The 21,284-nt window shown below is 40.8% G+C and overlaps 1 protein-coding gene across 2 annotated transcripts in view; it reads left to right on the top strand.

Annotated features, from left to right (window-relative positions):
* The window catches only part of PHKA2 (phosphorylase kinase regulatory subunit alpha 2), a 75,859-nt gene that overhangs the window by 7,807 nt on the left and 46,768 nt on the right, over positions 1-21,284 (top strand). For both annotated transcript variants that reach the window (XM_025997492.2, XM_025997490.2), the window contains exons 2-4: positions 16,422-16,580; positions 19,403-19,450; positions 20,374-20,542. In XM_025997492.2, the coding sequence (XP_025853277.1) occupies positions 16,422-16,580; positions 19,403-19,450; positions 20,374-20,542 (376 nt within the window). The remainder of the gene's footprint in view (positions 1-16,421; positions 16,581-19,402; positions 19,451-20,373; positions 20,543-21,284) is intronic.

Genomic DNA, 21,284 nt, shown 5'->3' with positions numbered 1-21,284 from the left:
CAAAGGTTAGAAAAATATCTTTAAAGTCAGAGACATCAAGGATCACCACTATCACTCCTATTCTGCATTGTAATTTTGACCCACTTAATAGACCTGGAAAAAAATGAGCAGGATAGAGATATTTACAGATATAAATACCATAGAAAGCCCAAAACTACTGAACTAGGTTCTCAATTTTTGGAGTAAGTTTGGGGTGAATAATAAGTGACAAATACAGAAGCTTAATCCTAAAAGTCTTTGGGGAACCAGCCACTTAAAGTTGATGGGATTTAAATATTAATCTTACTTGAGAGTGTGTTTCTATTTGATTAGGTAGCAGGTGATGTCATTGTTTAGCTTCTCGGTTTGTAAATATTCTCTTTTCATTACTTCTCTTAGTAGCAAAGAGAAGTGCCAGAACAACCAAAAAAATATGCTCAGTCCAAATGTCCTGCTTCATTGTTTCCCTTTAATTAAGTTGACTCCCTTTCTCATTTATAGTGATTTTATATATTATATTTCTATGATCGTATTCTGTAATATAAACAAGAATTCCACAGAAGAGGAAACTAATAAACATGTGAAATGATGGCTCAATCTCATTAGTAACCTGAAAAAGTAAAGTAGCTCAAAACAATAAATTCAGACTGACAGTTGGGCAGCAGTTTCAAAGCATAATTCTAAGTGTTGACAAGGTTGTAGAGAAGGGGCAATTCTCATAAACTATTCATGGGAAGAGATATTAGTTAAGGTAGGCCAACTGCTATAACCAAGTCCAAAATTTCATTGAATAAACATGGAAGTTTATTTCTCATACAACAGCCCAGTGTAGGTTTGGGTCAGTAAGGGTGTCATCTAGAGATCTGGGTACCAGTGGCTCTGCCATCTTCAATGTGCGGCTCCTGAGGTCACCCTGGATGTCAACATCCATCTAGTGGATCAGGAAAGAGTACAGAAGATTGTTCAAGGGAGAGTTTTATGGCCAAGGCATGGAAATTCCCTTCACTTTCACTCACATTCTTTTGGCTAGAACTCAAACATGTGGTCACATCTAACTATAAGGGAGGATGGGAAATGTAGTATACCTGAAGGCCTAAGAAAGAGGAAATTCAATTAGTGATTAGTTAGTAGTCTATGCCATAGAATGTGAGTTACAGATGGTTAATTGGTATAGTCATCTTGGAAAACATTTGGGAGATACTGGTGAAATTGAAGCTATGCATATATATAACCTAGGAGGTCCGTATGTAGCTGTATATGCTAATGATGTGCTTTTACCCAAGGAGACATGTACAAGGACATTTGTTGAAGCATGTTTGTAAAAGCAAAAAATTAGACACAACCTAAATGTTCATCATTATGGGACTAGACAAATAAAGATCTAGCCACATAATAGAATACTATATAGCAGTAAAAATGAGTGACCTAGACTTACATGTATCAAGTTGGATAGCACTCAGAAATTTAAAGTTGAGTGAAATAAGCAAGTTCTAGAAGGATAAGCAGAGTATGCTACAATGTGTGTAAAACTTTAAGAACACTCCACATAATATTCTTTCTTGCTTAGGGACACATACTTGTAAGAATTTCTAACACATGGACAGGAAAAGTACACTCCAACTTTGAAGTAGTATAGCAGTTCTCAGGAGTGTGGTCCCCAGATCCCTTAGGATCCCTGATCCTTTTTAGTACTGAGAGATGGTTGTCTGCTCCATGTGTTGATTGGAGAAAGCAAGCACCAAATGGATAACATTTTTTCCTTCCTGATACAATTCAGAGCCCTGCTTTTTTTCTTCTTTAAGATTTTATTTATTCATGAGAGACAGAGAAAGAGAGGCATAGACACAGGCAGAGGGAGAAGCAGGCTCCATGCAGGGAGCCTGATGCGGGACTTGATCCTGGGACTCCAGGATTACGCCCTAGACTGAAGGCAGGCGCTGAGCCACCCAGGGATCCCCCAGAGCCCTGCTTTTTTACCTTCTACTTCCAACTCTTTTTTTGGGTGCCAAGAGCAGGACTTTTGCTGCACCATTTTTAGGACAGCTTTTAAATATTTTAGTGCCAGACAGAAACATTTGAGTAGGGTGCCTGAGTGACTCAGTTGGTTAAGTGTCTGCCTTAGGCTCAGGTCATGATCCCAGGGTCCTGGGATTGAGTCCCGCATCAGGACTGCTTCTCCCTTCCCCTCTGCCCCTCCCCCTACTCATCCCCTCTCTCTCTCTCTCTCTCTCTCTCTCTCTCTCAAATAAATAAATAAAATCTTTTTTAAAAATTTGAGTAATTGAAAAAAAATCCTTAAATGTTCTATTTATAGGGCCCTGTATAACCCATATGGGGAGAGATTTAGAATTGTTTCATGTTTTGCAGGGATCCAAAAGATCATCTACTTAGATCACCTAGATCCCTTTTGCAGGTAAAGAATTCAGCCAAGAGAGTTGAGGGGACCTTTTTCAAGGTCATCCTTCTGGTGAGCTGACAGCCCTGTGATAAGCACTGTGTCTTGTTGGAAACAGGCCAGAGGAATGGAGAGAAATACTTTAGATACACTAGGTTGCTGTGAACACCAAATAAAGTTGTAGTCTCCTTATTTTTATGTTAAAATAGTGAACCTTTAATAGGCTCTTTCTTTAAATACTGTGAGGCAGATGTGATATTTATTTCACTCTATTAGTAAAAGTCACAAAGTTGAAAATAAATAGTGATGCCCACAGCTGTCCTGTTTGGGGGAGATGTTACTAGGGTAGCAGCCAGTAATCCTTGATACCTCAGACTTGAGGGGTTGGCCAGGAGGATCCTATCAATCCCACTGAGTTTGTGTTCTGTCAGTTTTCAAAACACCAGACTAAGGACTGACATCTCAGTAATCCAACACCTTGCAACACGGATTGGCCAGAGAGGCAAAGAAAGAAAATGTCGTAAGACAGTGGTAAAGTCATTTATACATTTGATGGTAGCTAAGGGGCCCACACAGTTTCTGTAAGTTTTGAAAGTTTTAAGAAGAGCACTGGGATCTGGAATGAAGCTGGAACACAGCTGGATTGAAGTGGATGCCTGCAAATGGCTCCACTTGCCTCCTGACCCACTTTATTTCTCTGCAAGCCATCCTTCAGTCAAATGAGATGGTGCAAATGCCTAGGCCCAGGGCACCTTGTAGCTTGTGCAGTATTTGTAAACCCAGAGGGGGAAATTCGGATAAGCAGCAATTTAGCAAAAGACATAATTCGAAAGTGGAAGTTGTACACCTGTGATCTCCTTAGGTAAAAAGGGTAAAGCTGCTGCATGTTTGAGCTTAAGTCTTCAGCATTATTCTCTGAATGCCCAAGGTTTACGTATCAAATTATACAAAACCTGTCTTTTAAACTAATGGAAAAAGAGGGTGTTACACAGCCTGTAGTCTCAATTACAAATACAATCTTTTTTTTTAACATTTTAAAGGAAATTTTATTTATTTATGAGAGGCACATAGAGGCAGAGACACAGGCAGAGGGAGAAGCAGGATCCCTGTGGGGAGCCCGATGTGGGACTCGATCCCGGGACAGGGATCATGCCCTGAGCCGCAGGCAGACGCTCAACCGCTGAGCCACCGAGGCGTCCCTAAAGGAAATTTTAAGTAGACACCACACTGATGTGGGGCTTGAACTCACGACTGGGAGATTAAGAGTCACATGCTCTACTGACCAAGCCAGCCAGCACCCCAGATGTAATCTTTTTAAAACAAAGGCTATTGGAGGGGCACCTGGTTGGCTCAGTTGGTTAAGCGTTTGCTTTCAGTGCAGATCATGATCTCAGGGTCTTGGGATTGAGCCCTGTATTGGGCTCCCTGCTCAGCAGGGAGTCTGCTTCTCCTTCCCTCCCAAATAAAAATAAAATCGTTAAAAATTAAAAAAAAAATAAAACAAAGGCTATTGGAGCTCCCACTGAAGAAAAAACATCTCAAGTCCAAGGTAATGCCCTTCCCTATCCCCGTTAATATTTTAAGTGGTGGTTGCTAGAATAAAATTTCAGCCCAACAAATGAATTTAACCAGTTTTTGGAGTTTTTATAATAGAATTTACTTCCTGTGGTTTGGTTTACCAACATGGGGATGCTGGTGAGTAATCATCTATTTTCAACATTTGTCCTAGTCTCTTGTAGGTATTTCATTTGAATAATTGAGTTGTATTTTCCTGTCTTGGAGCTGACCAAGGCAGTGACACGTACTTAGCCATTCTTAATCTAAAGGAAAAAGGACTGAGGGTAAGGCCTCTGACCTGTCTCCTGGAGTATAGGAAAGGGAAGAGAGGGGAGGCTTCACAGAGGAGTATGCATGTGGAGAGGCATTTGCCATGAGGGCACTACAGGTGCACAGGCTTGGAAGTGTTGAGAGCAGAGTGTGTGCAGAGAGCTTGAACTTGGGTTTGGGGTCAGGGCTAAGGAGGAAGTGTCAGGTGATGACACTGGATGTGAGAGGAAGAGCCTTCACCTGCTGAGCCTTATATGGCAATCTAAAAGACTCAGGTTCTGTTTTATAGGATTGGAGAATTCTGAACAGGGCAGTGAAGTCTTGAGATTCTAGTCCTTTCTGGGACCTTCCTTTGTGGAGGATGGATTGGAAGGAACCAGTATTAGAGTCAGGACGATCAGTAAGGAGCTATTGCAGTCTTCTTGTGGGACAGAGGTGGGGGAGGAGGGGATTTATATACCCTGTGCCATTTTTGGTGCATAGGCCACATTCATCTCTGTGCCCTCTAGCTAGAAATTGAATTGCACAATGTTAAATACTTTGGTTCTGTTATCAAGCATATGTATTTTGCTTTAATATTGCCTCAACTTGAATGTCTTTAATAGCATCAAATAAATGTTTTTATGGTATCTAGTTCACTGTGGCCATTTAAACATTCGTGGTTATAGTTGTTAGAATTCTTTCAGGTGTAAATGACTGAAACCCACCTCAAACAGCCCTTAAGCACAAAAGATAATTTACTGTTCAAATAACTGAAAAATCCAAGGGATTGTTCTGGATTCAGGGATGGCTGGGTTCAGGACCTCAAATGATCAAGTATGCCTCTGCATTGTTTGGCCTGCTTTGACTTGGGGTGGGCTTTATTCTCTGGCAGACTCATCCCATGTGGTACCAGAGGTGGCCCCTTGGCGGCTCCAGGTTATATTCTTTTAGAATGGTGGCCTCTGCAAAAAGAAAGCTTTTTCTATAGTGGTTCCAGCACATGTCCTGACTGAGGGTGCCTCTCAGTTGATCCAGCTTGGGTCATGTGCTCATCCCTGAACTGTGCCTAGATTGGCCAGGCATGGGTCACATGTCCTTCCCTGAAGCTGGGGCTGGGGTCAGTGGCAGGCAGTGATGGGTCAGCCCCACCAGAATCATACTGAGTCAGAGTAGGGGAAATTATAGGCCATTACCAGAAAACGTGGAACAGGTGCTGGATAGGCAGAGGCAACAGTGTTTCCATTAGGGTGGGGATGAAGTGAGGGGCCCAAGGGGACTCATGCTCTCCAATCTGCTTTGAACCCTCTTTTTTATAGAAAGAAAAACCAAAGCGCAGAGAAGTTACATCATTTGCCTAAGGTCACATAGCTAGTAAGTGGCAGAGCAGAAATTTGAACCCAGGTGTGTCTTATGCAGAGTAGTGTCCATGCCCTTAACCACTACATTAGACACTATACTTCTTGTGTGGGTGGCCCTCAGGCTCCTGCCCAAATGATGCCAGACTAAGACCACATTACCTACAACCCTGTCCATTCTATTTTGAAAATTCTAAATGTTAAGAAGTTCTTTTTTTTAAGATTTATTTATTTATTTATGATAGAGAGAGAGAGAGAGGGAGAGAGAGAGAGAGAGAGAGAGGGGCAGAGACACAGGAGGAGGGAGAATCAGGCTCCATGCCGGGAGCCCGATGTGGGACTCGATCCCGGGACTCCAGGATCGCGCCCTGGCCCAAAGGCAGGCGCTAAACCACTGAGCCACCCAGGGATCCCCATGTTAAGAAGTTCTTATGTTGAGTTGAAATCTGATTTGAGTTTTAGTAAGTGAGAAAATTGAATCCGTCTTTCAGAGGACAACCTTTCAGCTCTTTGAAGATGCTAACTTTCTCTCCCTTAAGCCTTCTCTAAACACCCATATTCTTCCCCTGTTCCTGTGAAATTTGGCTTTTAGTCTATTCATATCCCAAATTACCCTCTAGGGACAGTCTAGGTCATGGATGTCCATTTTATTTTTTTTATTTTAGTTTTTAATTTTTATTTTTTTGGAGGGAGGGGCAGAAAGAGAAAATTTTAATTGAACAGGTTCCACACCTAGTGTGGAGCCTGATGTGGGGCTCAATCCCACAACCCTGAGATCATGACCTGAGCCAAAATCAAGAATTGGATGCTTAACTGAATGAGCCACCCAGGTTTCTGCTGTGCATTCTTGACTTGCTTCTTCAAGTTCCCAAAGAAAGACTGAACAGAAGAATGTGCATAATAATAAAACAAGCTTTCTTAAAGGATAATTATTTGTGTTAACTATGCATAATACAAATGTATGTAGATAGATAATATCTATACTTTTAACTATCTTTGAAAAGGTATTTTAGACTATAAATTAGTAAAAATATAATCTTTATTGTACATTTGTTTATTTATCTAAGTAGACCAGGACCTCTAGAGTGGTGAACAAAAAAGACAGACTTTTCCCTTAGAAAGCTTAAAGCATAAGAACAATTCTTAAGATTGTTACAGGAAGATATCCAATGTTCATGGAGTAGAAGACAATATGATGGAGGTAGCAGTACTCTCCAAAGTGATCTACAGATTTAAGGCGATCCTATCAAAATCTCAGCTGCTTTTTTGTAGAAATTAACAAGGTGATCCTAAAATTCATTTGGAAATGCAAGGGATCCAGAATCTTGAAAAAGAAGAACAAAGTTGAAAAACTCACATTTCCTGATTTCAAAACTTGCTAGAAAGCTGACAGTAATGAAGACAGTGTGGTGCTGGCCTAAGGATATAGACATACGGATCAATGGAACAAAAGGGAACAGAATTGTGAGTTCAGAAATAAACCACTACATTTATGGTCAGGTGATTTTCTACAAGACTGTTAAATGGAGACAGAATACTGTTTTCAACAAATGGTACTGGGACAATTAGATATCCACATGCAAAGCAATGAATGGACCCCTTTCTTGTACCATATATAAAAATGAACTCAAAATGGATCATAAACTTAAACGGAAGAGCTAAAACTATAAAACCCTTAGAAAAAAATGCAGGAATAGATCTTCCTGACTTTAGGGGAAGCAAAGGCTCCTTAGTACATTAACAGGAGCACAAGTGACAAAAAAATAAATAAATAAACTGGACTTTATAAAAAATTGCTATTGTACTGCAAACCATACCATTAAAGTGAAAAGACACCCACAGAATGGGAGAAAATTGCAAATCACATATATGTTAAGAGACTTGACTTAAGAATACCTAAAGGACTCTTAAAATTCAATATTAAAAGATAAATATCTCAATTTAAGAATTGAGAAAGGATCTGAATAGACACTTCTCCAGAAGTGATATACAAATGACCAATAAGCATGTGAAAAGATGCTCGTATTACAAACTGTCCAGGAAATGCAAATCAAAACCACAATTGAGATTACCATTTCACACCTAGTAAGATAGATGCAATAAAAAAGACAGGGACGCGTGGGTGGCTCAGCAGTCGGGCACCTGCCTTCGGCTCAGGTCGTGATCCCGGGATCCTGTACAGTATTTTATCAGTAATTATTACAGTATTAAATCAGTACAGTAATTTATTTATTCATGAGAGACACACAGAGAGAGAGGCAGAGACATAGGCAGAGGGAGAAGCAGGCTCCTCGCAGGGAGCCTGACGCGGGACTCGATCACGGGACCCCAGGATCATGTCCTGGGCCGAAGGCAGGCACTAAACCACTGAGCCACCCAGGGATCCCCCTGTAGATTGTCTTTTTATCTCTCTCTCTTTTTAAAAAGATTTTATTTATTCATGAGAGAGACAGAGAGAGAGAGGGGCAGAGACATAGGAAGAGGAAGAAGCAGGCTCCCTGTGGGGAGCCGGCTGTGGAAATCTATCCCAGGACCCCAGGATCAGGCCCTGAGTCAAAGGCAGATGCTCAACCGCTGAGCCACCCAGGCGTCCCTGTCTTTTTATCTGTTAACAGTGTCCTTCATAGAGCAAAAGCTTTTACTTTTGCTGAGGTCTAATTTATTGATTTTTCTTCTATGGATTGTGCTTTTGGTTCCATGGCTAATTCTGCCTAACTGTGGGTCATGAAGGTTTTTCTTCTAGGTTTACCTATAAAAGTTTTAGAAGTTTCCATTTAACATTTAGATCTGTGATTCATTTTGAGTTAACTTTTGTATAGAGTATAAGATTTAGATATAGAGAGTCATATTCTTGCATATGGATGTCCAGTTTTTCCAACAATATTTTAAAAGTTTTTTCCATTATGTATCTTTTATTATACTCATTACTTTTGGTATTTGCTTTGTTTTATAACCATGTTAACAACTATTTTGACATCTAAGGTTTACTATTTTTGTTTACTCACCTAACATTTTAAAAAATACATCTTTTTATTATTTTCATTCTTTCCTTGAGTGGCTGCAATATTTGAGTATTGACATACAATGTTATATTAGTTTCAGGTGTACAGCATAATGATTGAATAGTTATGTATATCACAAAATACCACAGTAAGTCTAGTTACCATCTGATGCCATACAAGATTTTTTACAGTATTGCTGACTGTATTTCCTATGCTGGACTGTTCATCCCTGTGACTTATTTATTTTATAACTGGAAGTTTGTACCTCTTAATCCCCTCCACCTGTTTCACGCATCCTCCCGCCCCCTGCCCCTCTGGCAACCACCAATTTGTTCTTTGTGAATGAATCTATTTGTTTTTGTTTTTTAGATTCTACATGTAAGTGAAGTCATATTGTATTTGTCTTTCTCTGTCTGATTTCACTTAGCATACTACCCTCTAGGTCCATCCATGTCACAAATGGCACAATATCATTCTTTTTTATGGGTGAGTAGTAGTCCATTATACATGTATATACTGCATCTTCTTTATCCATTCACTTATCACTTGAATTGCTTCCATATCTTGGGTGTTGTAAATAATGCTGCAGTAACATAGGAGTGCATATATCTTTTTTTAATAAGTGTTTTCATTTTGGGGGGCGGGGAATGCAGTAGTGGAGTTACTAGATTATATGGTATGTCTATTTTTCATTTTTTGAGGAACCTCAGTACTATTTTCCACAGTGGCTGTACCAATTAACATCCCACAAGTGTTCCCTTTTCTCCATATCCTTGCAAACACTTGTTATTTCTTTCGTTTTCATACAAGCCATTCTAACGGGTATAAGGTGATCTCATTGTGGTTGGATTTGCATTTCCCTGGTGATTAGTGGTGTTGAGCATCTTTTAATGTGTCTGTTGGCCATCTGTATGTCTTCTTTGGAAAAATTTCTATTCAGATCTTTTTCCCATTTTTATATCAGGCTATTTGTTTTTTGTTATTGAATTGTATAAATTCTTTTTATATTTTGGATATAAACCCCTTATTGGATATATTATTTTCAGATATCTTCTCCCACTCAGTAGGTTGCCTTTTTATTTTGTTGTTTCCTTCACTATGCAAAAGCTTTTTGTTTTGATGTAGTCCTAATAGTTTATTTTTGCTTTTGTTTCCCTTGCCTAAGGAGACCTATTCATAAACATGTTGCTATGGTTAGTGTCCAAGTGATTATAGTCTATGTTTTATTTTAGGAGTTTTATGGTTTCAGGTCTTGTGTTTAAGTCTTTATTTCAAGTTACTTTTTATGTATGGTATAAAAAAAGTGGCCCACTTTAATTCTTTTGCATGTAGCTGTCCAGTTTTCCCAGCACCATTTATTGAAGAGACTGTCTTTTCCTCATTGTATATTCTTGACTTCATTGGTGTGGATTAGTTGACTGTATAATCCTGGGTTTATTTCTGGATTCTCTATTCTGTTCTATTGATCTATAGGTCTATTTTTGTGCCAGTACCATACTGTTTTCATTACTATAGCTTTGTAGTATATATTGAAATCTGGGGTTGTGATACCTTCAGCTTTGTTTTTCTTTCTCAAGATTACTTTGGCTCTTTGGTGTCTTTTGTGGTTCTAAAGAAATCTTAAGATCTTTTGTTTTAGCTTTGTGAAAAATGCTACTGGTATTTTTTTTTCTTTAGGATTTATTTGTTAGAGCACAAATAGAGAAGGGGCAGAGGGAGAGAATCTTCAAGCAGACTCCATGCTAATTGGGGAGCCCGACACAGGGCTCAGTCTCATGACCCATGAGATCATGACCTCGCCTGAAACCAAGAGTTAGATGCTTAATCAGCTGAGCCACCCAGGCATCCCAAATGCTATTGGTATTTTGATAGGAATTGCATTGGATCTGTAGATTGCTTTGAGTAGTGTGGGCATAAATTTAATTTAATTAACTTAATTCTTCCAAACCATGAGTATGGTGTATCTTTCCATTTGTTAGCATGATTTCGTTTTGGAAAGTTGTGTGCTTCTAGGAATTTATTAATTTCTTCTTGTTTATCTAATTTGTTGGCATATAATTTTTCATAATATTCTCTTACTACTTTGCATTTCTGTGTTCCAATGCATTTATAAAAAGGCTGTCCTTTTGGGGCAGCTGGCTGGATCAGTCAGTAGAGCATGTGACTCTTGATCTCAGGGTTGTAAGTTTGAGCCCCATATTGGGTATAGAGATTACTTAAAAATAAAATCATTTTTTAAAAAAAGTTGTCCTTTCCCTGTTTGTCTTTAGACTTTTATCAAAAATCAATTTGTAGGGCAGCCCAGGTGGCTCAGCGGTTTAGCACCACCTTCAGCCCAGGGCCTGATCCTGGAGACCCGGGATCGAGTCCCACGTCAGGCTCCCTGCATGGAGCCTGCTTCTCACTCTGCCTGTGTCTCTGCCTCTCTCTCTCTCTATGTCTCTCATGAATAAATAAATTCATGAGTGTCTGCCTCTGACTCAGGGCCTGATCCCAGGGTCTGGGATCGAGTCCCACACTGGGCTCCTTGCAGGGAGACTGCTTCTCTCTCTGCCTATGTCTCTGCCTCTCTCTCTGTGTCTCTCATGAGTGAATAAATAAAATATTTTTAAAAATCAATTTGTTGTATTTGTATGGATCTATTTCTAGACTCTCTGTTCTAGCCACTATGTATGCATCCCTTAACCTCTTATTAGGTACAGACACATTTAGGTGTTATGTCTTCATCACGAGCTGACCCTATTGTTTTTATAACCATCCTCTATATCCCTGTTAATATTCTTTGCTATGAAGTCTAATTTGTCTGATTAATATCTTTATTCCTTTTTCCTCTTACTCCATCCCAAAGAGTAGGAATTTCATTTTACATAATACCATTTTATAAGCCAAAAAGCAAAATACAGGTGGTTCATTACCATATTAATCTCACATTGCTTCACATTCACTTATGGGTGGGCTGTGAGGGTGGAGGTCCCAGCCCACCACAGCTAGCAGGTGAGATCATCATGGCAGTATAATTGTTCACAATTATTTACATAATAATTGTTTTATATAATTGTTCACATAATAGTTATTCACAGTTATTTGCTTTTCATCCTTAGGGGGAGGATTTCACATTTCTACCTTGTTGAACTCAGAAATGGCTGTGAGGCTTGCTTTCACAGATGAGATAAGAGAAGATGTAATGTGTCAGTTGTGGCTAGCAGCCTGAAGAGGCAGTTCATGGTTTGCTGTGTTTCTTGTCCTTTGCCATGAGATGAGCAGTGTTGTGGGTATAGGCTGTTTTAGTAGCCTGGTTCCTAGAGGAAGGACAACACAGAGCAGAACCACAGGCTACCAAGGATGGACACGAGGCATGGAGGAGAAATGAATATTCATTGTTATAAGCCACCAAGATTTTAGTGTTGTCTGTTACCACAGCACAGAGGCCCAGGCCTGGGCCTTATTCATTCTAGGCTTTTCTCTCATAAACAGGAGCCAAAAAAGGGCACTTTCTCTAAATTAGAAGTGAAGAAGTGGTAAAGAAGGTAAGATGGGCTGACAAATGACTAAACCTGAATGACAAAAATGCCCAGCTCTTGGCTCCTTGCCCTCAGTGAGACACAATTTATGTTGGGTTCATTTGTCTCAGGCCTCTTCTAGAGTTTAAGGATGTCATTGTCGGTTCCCTTGCAGCAGGGGTGCTGAGTTCTCTGGCTCAGTCCTGTGCCATCTCTTCTAATACCACACTGGAACACTACCATTGACTCCTCATGGCTCTCCTAGTAGCTCTGTTGTCTGCATTTGGCCCCATCCTTTTCCTTCACGGCCCATACCTGTCACCTCAGGAAATGGTTGTTGAGAGGTAGTGATGCTTATTACAGAATTTGTCACTCATTTTTTCAGGTGAAGTACACAGAGAGTTTAGTAAAATAAACAGAAAGGGAAGATTTATTTGAGCAAAATTCTGGGCTAAAGAAAGGGAAAGATAAAGACCTGGAGGTGGAGAGGGTATAGAGGGTTTTTGTCTCAAACATATCAATGGAATAAATATATCCACAGCAGTATTTACTATAAAAATAAAAGAAAGCACCAGGCTTTTTTTTCTTCCCCTAACAAAACTAATGATGGTTACATTAAGGTAACTTGTAGATTCTTCCCCTAACCACTGTCTCCATCTGATTTCCTAAAATAATTATATGAAAAAGTAACGTGAATAAAATCTGTTCAAATAGGTTGATAATATAGTTAGCAGTTATTGAGCTAATTTGTACTAGACATAGTCCAAAATGCTTGGTATGAATTTACTCATATAATTCTCACAAACAACCCTATGAGGTCTAGGTACTGTTCTAATCCCCATAAGATAGATGGAGACGCGGAAGTAATTTGTCCAAGGTCAGCTGGATTGTGGTAGAACTTTTTACACAGGCAGTTTGTTTCCAGAACCTGTGCTCCTAAATACAATACACTGAAGGTTATGTGTGAGTATTGATAGAATTAAATTATATCTTTGAAAGATTAGAAAGCAGCATATAGTTAAAATGATCACATCTGAGGCCATAGGCTTAGCCTAAACAGATCTACTCACTTTGCTCCTGTTGACTGCAGTTTGCCTGTTTCTCTTTAGTTTGTAACATCGCATCAGCTTCAGCTACAAAGGCCTTTTGTTCCCCCTCCATTTAGATAGATAGTGCAAGTAAAAGACCCCAGAGATCTATAGAGATGGACTGATGGGTGGGTCACAGAAGCCGGTGAGTGAGAATGTGGGGGGTACAGCATAAGCCACCTCCAAGTAGGGGAGTCACACAAAGGCAAACCCACTGGCTCAGCCTTAGGGGAAGGGACAGCAGAACGGCCATCATAGCAGAGTGTCTCCCAGTCTGTACTCATTTCAGTTATTATGAATTACATCAAAATAGAACCTCCCACATCTTATAACACAACACATTATTTTTTATAGACTTAAAGAGAGAAGCACATCTTAGCTAGGGCTACCATAACAAATACCACAGACTGGGGTCCTAAACAACAGAAATTTATTTCTCACAGTTCTGGAGGCTGGGAAGTGCGAAATCAGGCTGCCAGCATGATCAGGTCCTGGTGAGTGCCCTCTTCCAGCTTGTAGACAGCCAGCTTCTTGTTGCAACCTCACATGACAGAGTGCAAGCTAACATTCTGGCCTCCTCTTAAAAGGACACTAGGCCCCCTTCATGAGGGCTCTACCCTCATGACCTAATTGCCTCCCAAAGGCCCCACCTTCAAATAGCATCACATTGAATTAGATTTCAATATATGACTATGGGAGAGATGGGGTGCCCAGGTGGGCCCAGTTGGTTAAGTGTCTGACTCTTGATCTCAGCTCAGGTCTTGATATCAGCGTCCTGAGTTCAAGCCTTGCATTCATTCAAGCCCAGCTTGGAGCTTACTTAAAATGAATGAATGAATGCATATGAGGAGACACAGATATTCAGTCCATAACAGTAAGTATTCTTTTCACTGAGTGCAGTAGCACCCCAAGTTAACATGGTTTGAGTATGCACATTTGAATGTGGGGATCTCCAAATACCCAGACTGTGTCTCTGTAGTGGAACAAGGAGTTCAGACATTCTAGCTCTGTGTGGGGATAAACTGATCTGCTTCAACAGTCAAAGAAGTTAACTTACAGTTAACAGGACAGTGAGATTTCATAATCCAAACCACACTTGGCACTATGTGTAAGTTGTCACTGCTGTGTCATTGGAAGGCTGTTTTTCTCAGTGGGCTCGTGGTTGATGGATACACCAGAAAGGAGCTGATTTCTTTCCCTGGATCTCCTGATGGTTTGCTGTCCTGGGATTAGCCACCTGGCCTCAGAATAGTTTGAGTTGCCCATGTTATATGTTGTTGGTGCATACTGATATTCTTAAAAATTCTAATCGTCCAGTGTTGGAATAAGACTCGTACCTTCACTCAGCCATTTCTAGACTTCAGTTCCAGACTTTAAAATGATTGATTTGTAATTGTTAGCTATGGAACAGTGTCAAAATACAAAATACTGTTGCCCCTGAGGGCAGTATCAGTTGAGTTTTAGATGTTTTTGGAGAGGGCATAGGTTAGTTGAAGGAGAAAGCCAAATATTTAATTCCTTATGTGGGACCATTTGAAACTATGCCAAAGTATTTTGACTTTGAAAGTATACAACTGGATGGATCAGTCAGTTAAGTATCTGCCTGTGGTCAGGTCATGATCCCAGGGTCCTGGGATCGAGTCCCACTTCAGGCTCCCTGCTCGGTAGGGAGTCTGCTTCTCCCTCTCCCTCTGCCCCTGCTCATGATCTCTCTCTCTCAAATAAATAAATAAAATCTGATTTAAAAAAAAAAGAAAGTACCCCCACTTTTTTCATGAGCTTTCTTGTAAATAATTTAATACCCCTTTGAATAACTTTAAGCTGGGAAGTTTCTATATTTAATTAGATGTATTTTATTAAATACATATTTCTTTGCATATTTTCAGGAAAAGTCAACAAGGCTTTATCTTTATGTGACTCTTTTTTTACCCTACCCATTTTATTTCTAGGCACAGAGTTCATTGGCACCGGCTTTTGAAAAAATATAGCTTCTTTGAGATATAATTTGCTTATCATATAATTCATCTATTTAAAGTAAATAATGATTTTTAGTATATTCACAGAGTTGTGCATCATCACCATGGTCCATTGGAACAATTGGATCACCCCTAGAAAGGAAGAAACCTGTTAACAATCACTCATTCCCCACTTTCTCCCATCTTCCCCTGAACCCAGCTCTAGACAACCACTAATCTACCTTCTATCTCTACAGATTTGCCTATTCTGGACATTATAAAGAAATGGAATCATGCAATATGCAGTCCTCTGTGACCAGCTTTTTTTTTTTTTTACTTAGCATCGTGTTTGCAAGGTTCACGCATGCTATAGCATATAGTATTAGTATTTCTTTCCTTTTTATTGCTGAGTAATATTTCATTGTTTGTATAGACCACATTTTGTTCATTCATCAATTGATGAGCATTTGGGTTGTTTCCACTTTTGGGTCATTATGAATAATGCTGTTAGGAATATTGTATATATTTTTTGTGTGTGAAGATCTGGCTTTTTAGTGACTCAGCTGCCCTTTTAAATATCATAGCTACATAGGACACCCTGATGTCCTCTTGCTTAGTGCCTCCTTTTTGGTCTCATGAAGCATCTGGGTTCACAGACAAGGCAGTGGAGGCCCAGTTAGGGTAGGCGACTTCCCCTGGCACATAGAGATGGCTGGTGGAGTGGGACTCTATATCCAGGTCTCTCCCTCCCAGGTTCAGCACTTCACCAACTGGTGTGGAAACATGAAAGCAGAAGAAGACCTAAAGCTTTCAGTGCACAGATTTATAAGAGTTGTGGGATACCAAGTGGCTCAGTGGTTGAACATCTCTGCCTTTGGTCCAGGTCACGTGATCCCGTAGTTCTGGGATCGAGTCCCACATTGAGCTCCCTGCAGGGAGCCTGCTTCTCCCTCTGCCTATGTCTCTGCCTCTCTCTGTGTCTCTCATGAAAAAATAAATAAAACCTTAAAAAAAATTTTAAGAGTTGTGTAGACTTCGTTGTTTCTTCTGTTTGTCATAGCACGATCTGGTTTGAAAGCAAAAGAATAAAACATCAGTCAGAAGGTTCCTTAGAGACTTTCTAGTCTAATATTTATGTTATACAGATAAGGAAATCAAAGCCCAGAAAAGTGATGTCCCTTCTCACCCGTGGTCATGCTGTTGGTGGCAGAGCAAGGAGTAGAACTTGTGTGTCTACTCCTTACCTCAGCCCTCATTGGGCCCTCTTAGGGTGAGCATTCATTTGCCAAGAGCTGGGTGAGGGTGGTGCTGAGTCATTTTGTGTCTCTTCTCTAATAGAATCCTGTCACAGGGCTGCTGTCAGCCAGTCATGAGCAGAAGGATGCTTGGGTACGGGATAACATCTATAGCATTCTGGCTGTGTGGGGCCTGGGCATGGCCTACCGCAAGAACGCCGACCGTGATGAAGACAAGGCCAAAGCCTACGAGCTGGAGCAGGTAATGCTGACTGGCAGCTATGTCTTGGCTGCTCAGCACCTTTTCCTTGAACTGAAAAGCCTACAAGGAAGTAGCTGTGCAGAAGAGTTGGGTGTAGGCATCACCTCCATTTCTGCTATAAAATATTTTAGGGAGGCCCTTAGGTGTTCTCAACCTCTCCTTGGTCGTTTTGAGATTTCTTTCCCTCCTTAAAAAAAACAAAAATCACTATTCTGAAAGGAAAAAGAGAGCATCCAAATTTGTAACTAGCTACATTTCTTTCACACATGCTCTGTCAATTTTATATATACTTATATACAAAATGTCATTATAAACTAATATGATTGTTTTTAAGGAGTCAGCACACCAGAAATATACATTCCAAAGTGTAGTAGTCTGGAGTAGTCATGTTGAAAGGGTATTTAACCAAACAGTATTGCTACTGCTTAAAACATTTTTGGAATTTCCCTTAGAAATTCCTTTCTAGTTTGAACCATTCCAAAGCAGTCTTATTAATTTATAGTCATCCTTTAATTTTGAACCACATTGGTGTTGTCCAATATTCATGCCTATGTTCCTGTACAGCACAATGAAGTCCTTTTATTGATTTCCAAAATCAGAAATCAACATGTTCACCAAAGCAAAGATTTGCTATCATTGAATATGTAAGAAAATAATCTGCCCTTGAGCGTAGGAGGTATTTTCAGAGCATTTTGAGTGATAGCTTTGAAGTAGGAAGCATTGACATATAACAGTGTAGTTCTCTTAGCATGAGAGCCTTTGGGATTTATCTTTGATTCACGTGTTCCTCATTGGCCCTCACAGCCAGCAGATTATCAGGTTCAGGGAGAGTTCTTATTGCCCAATCAGTGCTTGTTACAGCAACCAAAGTGGGCAGGCGTGGCAGGCAGCCTTAACGGCGATAGGGAAACTAACAGAGGAAGCCTGTCTGTGGGAGCAAGGGAAGGACGGTTTGGATTTGACTAGATATGCTGAGTGTAAGGTGATGAAATCACCAAGTCTTGGAGGTAAGGCAAGAGGTAGTTTTAAAATACGTTTGCAGCAAGCACTGAATGCTCTTCCAAGAAGTTGGATGATTATTACATAAGTGAATCATTCTTTAGCAGTATAGTAATTTAGTTTGGGTGTTCACCAAACTCCCCATCCTCCTTTGAGACAAAATCAAAGTAAAGCTTGCCTGTCTACACATGCCCTTGCATGCACACACCCTGTACCTCTCCTCTCTAAGCGTTTTCTGATGTAGGCTAGAGTTGACTAGATTTGTTGTGCTATGAATGACAGTAGTGAGGCACAAACAGGCCACGTTGTTGTGTTGAGTGTTGTTAATAACTAAAGAGAGACATTTCCCTTGATTATGGAGGATAACATGGGATCTTCCAATGATCCTTAACAGGGCCGCTGTTTCATTTGGGGCATAGGAAGTAGTGTTACTCATTGTGTGAGACTATCCTGTGCATTGCAGGACACTTAGGCTTCTTGGTCCCTATTCACTAAATGCTGGTAGTACCCACCTTCATCATAGTGACAATACAAATGCCTCCAGCCCCACATTTCCAGATGTTCCTCCACCTCTGGGGGATGAGAATGTCACCTCCAGTTGGGAACCACCGTGCTTCTGCATATTGGAAATAACTTTATTCAAGGGGAAGTCGGTTGACAAATATTTGTGCTATCCACTATAGGATATGTTAATTATAACGATGTTTGTTATACCTTATTAAGAGGTAACATTTTCTGCCTCCAAAGAGTCTATGACATAAAATGAGATGGTATTCTAGAATCCTAGGATTTTAGAGGCAGAAGGATCTGGAGGATGATTCATTCCAGACTTCTCTCTGGTAATGAACTTTCGTGGCCTTTCACTACATTGCTCCCCTGCAGACCGTGCACATTCTACAAGAGAGGAGATGCTCATGGTCCTGGGTGGGAACTTCTTTCAACTGGGCTACTTCAACCTATAAAATAATTCCATTCTGCAGCTAATTGTGAATTAGTTTTTATTTTTTTTATTTTTATATTTTTTTATCATGTTTTTAATAGGACAGCTTAAGACCAGTCTTTTGATAGATCTGAATTGTGGAAGAAGTGGGAGGCAACATAATGTATTGACAGTGTGGGCTCTGTTCTCTATCCCCTGCCCGCTGGGAGACTTCAGCAACGTTGCATCATCTCTCAGCCTCAGGTTCCTCATCTATAAAGCAGGGTAACAATTACATCTGCCTCATAAGGTTGTTGCAGGAATTAGACAGAATCCAGGTCAAGTGTTTTGTACAGCGCCTGGAGAGGCAGTCTGATTTTCACAGTACTGTTATTGTTCATAATGATAATGATAATAGTTGATGGCAATACATATTAAGAAACCCTGGCAGCTACTTGCATTTTGTAAGAACTTTACTCAATAGTCCAGTGATGGTGTCACAGATGGCCTTTTTGGCAAAGCATCATTACTTTGGGGCAGGCATGGTGGGCTTAATTCATCTTTGGCATAACAAAAATAAGAATTGTGATATCAGAATTAAGCATCAGGGTACTAGGCTTACAAAATTGTCTTGCTAAAATACCAGTGAGGAGTCCCTGGGTTTCAGAACTGGAGGTGCCATCTGGTGCAACCCCTTTATTCCTGAGAAGTCACTGCATCAAGATTTTCTTTCTTCGCAATGGAGCAGAGATAATCTAAACATTCAGAATACTTGTATATGCTCAGGGTGTGCCTTCTCAGAGAAGACGCCAGACAGCCCTGGCTTATGGACCATGTGGTGAGGAGGTTGTTTTCCTGGAGCAGGGAAGCTGGCTTTGTCACCGATCCCACTTTATTTCCACAGAACGTGGTGAAACTGATGCGGGGTCTTCTCCAGTGCATGATGAGACAGGTAGGTGGAAAATAACAAATGTATTTTCAGGTCATCTGAGTGGGCATTTTGTCACTTTTGTGGTGACAATGAACATTCCTAAAACATTTTGAGCTTTTCTTAAGTGGAAGAGAAGTTGAAAATACTTTGCTTGCTTTGTCCTTTAAAATCATCTTCAATAATCTTATACTATAGAATCGCAGACTCAAAGGACTCTTTCTCAGACTCTCCTTTGAAGAGTTACTTGTGTAAAAGGAGAGCATGCACTTTTTTTTAAGTGGGGAAGAAATCCTTGTTCTTAAAAGCCACTCCCAGACAGCCATATAGTATTGTTTCTTCTGTTGAGTGTATAAAAGGGTTTCTTTTCATTTGAGTTGAAAATGCTTAAGTTTTTACAAGTCAGCATTATTATTTACTGGTATTTTCAGTGAGGAGTAAATAAAATAATACACTGAGCTCATACTGTGTACAGAATATCATACTAGGATCTGCACAGATTCCACGATGAATGATACTGTACCTACTCTTCATCTCTATGTTCCTGGTTAGCCTTCAAAGACCTAGTTGCTCTTTTCCTTTTGACATAAGGAAATGAGAAGCAGAAGTTGAAACAGGCCCTCTTTCTTCCCCTTTCTTTCACTGAGTACCTTCCATGTGTCACAGCTCATCCAGGGTTTATGCAGACAAGGAAACCCTTTGGCCTGACCCCTCGCCCTGCAGAGCTTGTTGAAATCCTGCTGGGCTGGGACATCCCTGGTGTGGGCAGGAAGAGTCCCCCGCACGGCCCCTGTGTGTGGTGCTCATGGTGAACACGTACTGCCTTCCATCTCTTTGCCTCCCAGAGGTAGCAGATGAGAGGTCCAGACCCAAGCGATGGACCCTGGGTGTGGCTTCTGCCAGCCCTGAACCCCATAACTGTGGAGCCGGCTTGCTCTCTCCCTCAGGTGGATAAAGTAGAGAAGTTCAAGCACACTCAGAGTACCAGAGACAGCTTGCACGCCAAGTACAACACTGCCACCTGCAGCACCGTGGTAGGTGACGACCAGTGGGGCCACCTCCAGGTGGATGCCACCTCCCTCTTCCTCCTGTTCCTGGCCCAGATGACTGCCTCTGGTGAGCCAGGGCCCTTGGGGCCCCTTGTACAAGGAGTGGCAATCCAGGAGGGGATGGGGAGGGGCAGGCATTGATCCAAATTCAAAATAAGTTATTTCTGTAAAGCAAAAGCATGCATTTTTATAATATTGTGTACGTTGATTCTGTGACTTGCCGACAGCGAGCCTTCTGAGGACCTAGAGGACAAAGGTCCGTTGAGCCAGCTCTGTCAGCCTTTCTCTGTTGACCCCAAAGCTAGCCCTGGCACTTCCCCCTTTCCTTTCACACCCCCTTCTAGACACACTTTCATTTACCGGAATTATATACAAACAATGTAATTTCTAGAAGTTGGCAGTCTGCCCAGAGTGGTCAGTAGGTCCATAGCCTCCATGCTGGGAGTACTCCCCGACTGTGAGCACCGTTCCGCAGCCCAAGCTGTCGGCTTCCATGGCAGCTTGGACACTGGGCCTCCTGAGCTCCAGACTGCCGTATATCTCTGCTAACCAAATGGTGTCTCACATGATGCAGTCGACTGCGATGGCCCCCAGGGGTTAGGTCACTTAGCTGCTCTGTCTCAGACTTCTTATCCCCAGTTCAGTAACCTGGCCTTCTGAGTTAGAGGCTTCCCATGTATTTCAGACTGAAAAGGTGAAACTCTAAAGGCAGCAGAAATCCGTAAATAATACTGTTACAGTTTTATGAATAAACCAGGCATTTATAAAAATACTTTTTGGTTATGAAAATTAATATGATCCCACTGTAA

This window comes from Vulpes vulpes, chromosome X (assembly GCF_048418805.1).
Source record: "Vulpes vulpes isolate BD-2025 chromosome X, VulVul3, whole genome shotgun sequence".
In the NCBI taxonomy this organism is placed as follows: Eukaryota; Metazoa; Chordata; class Mammalia; order Carnivora; family Canidae; genus Vulpes; species Vulpes vulpes.
This window is presented reverse-complemented; position numbering and strand designations above follow the sequence as displayed.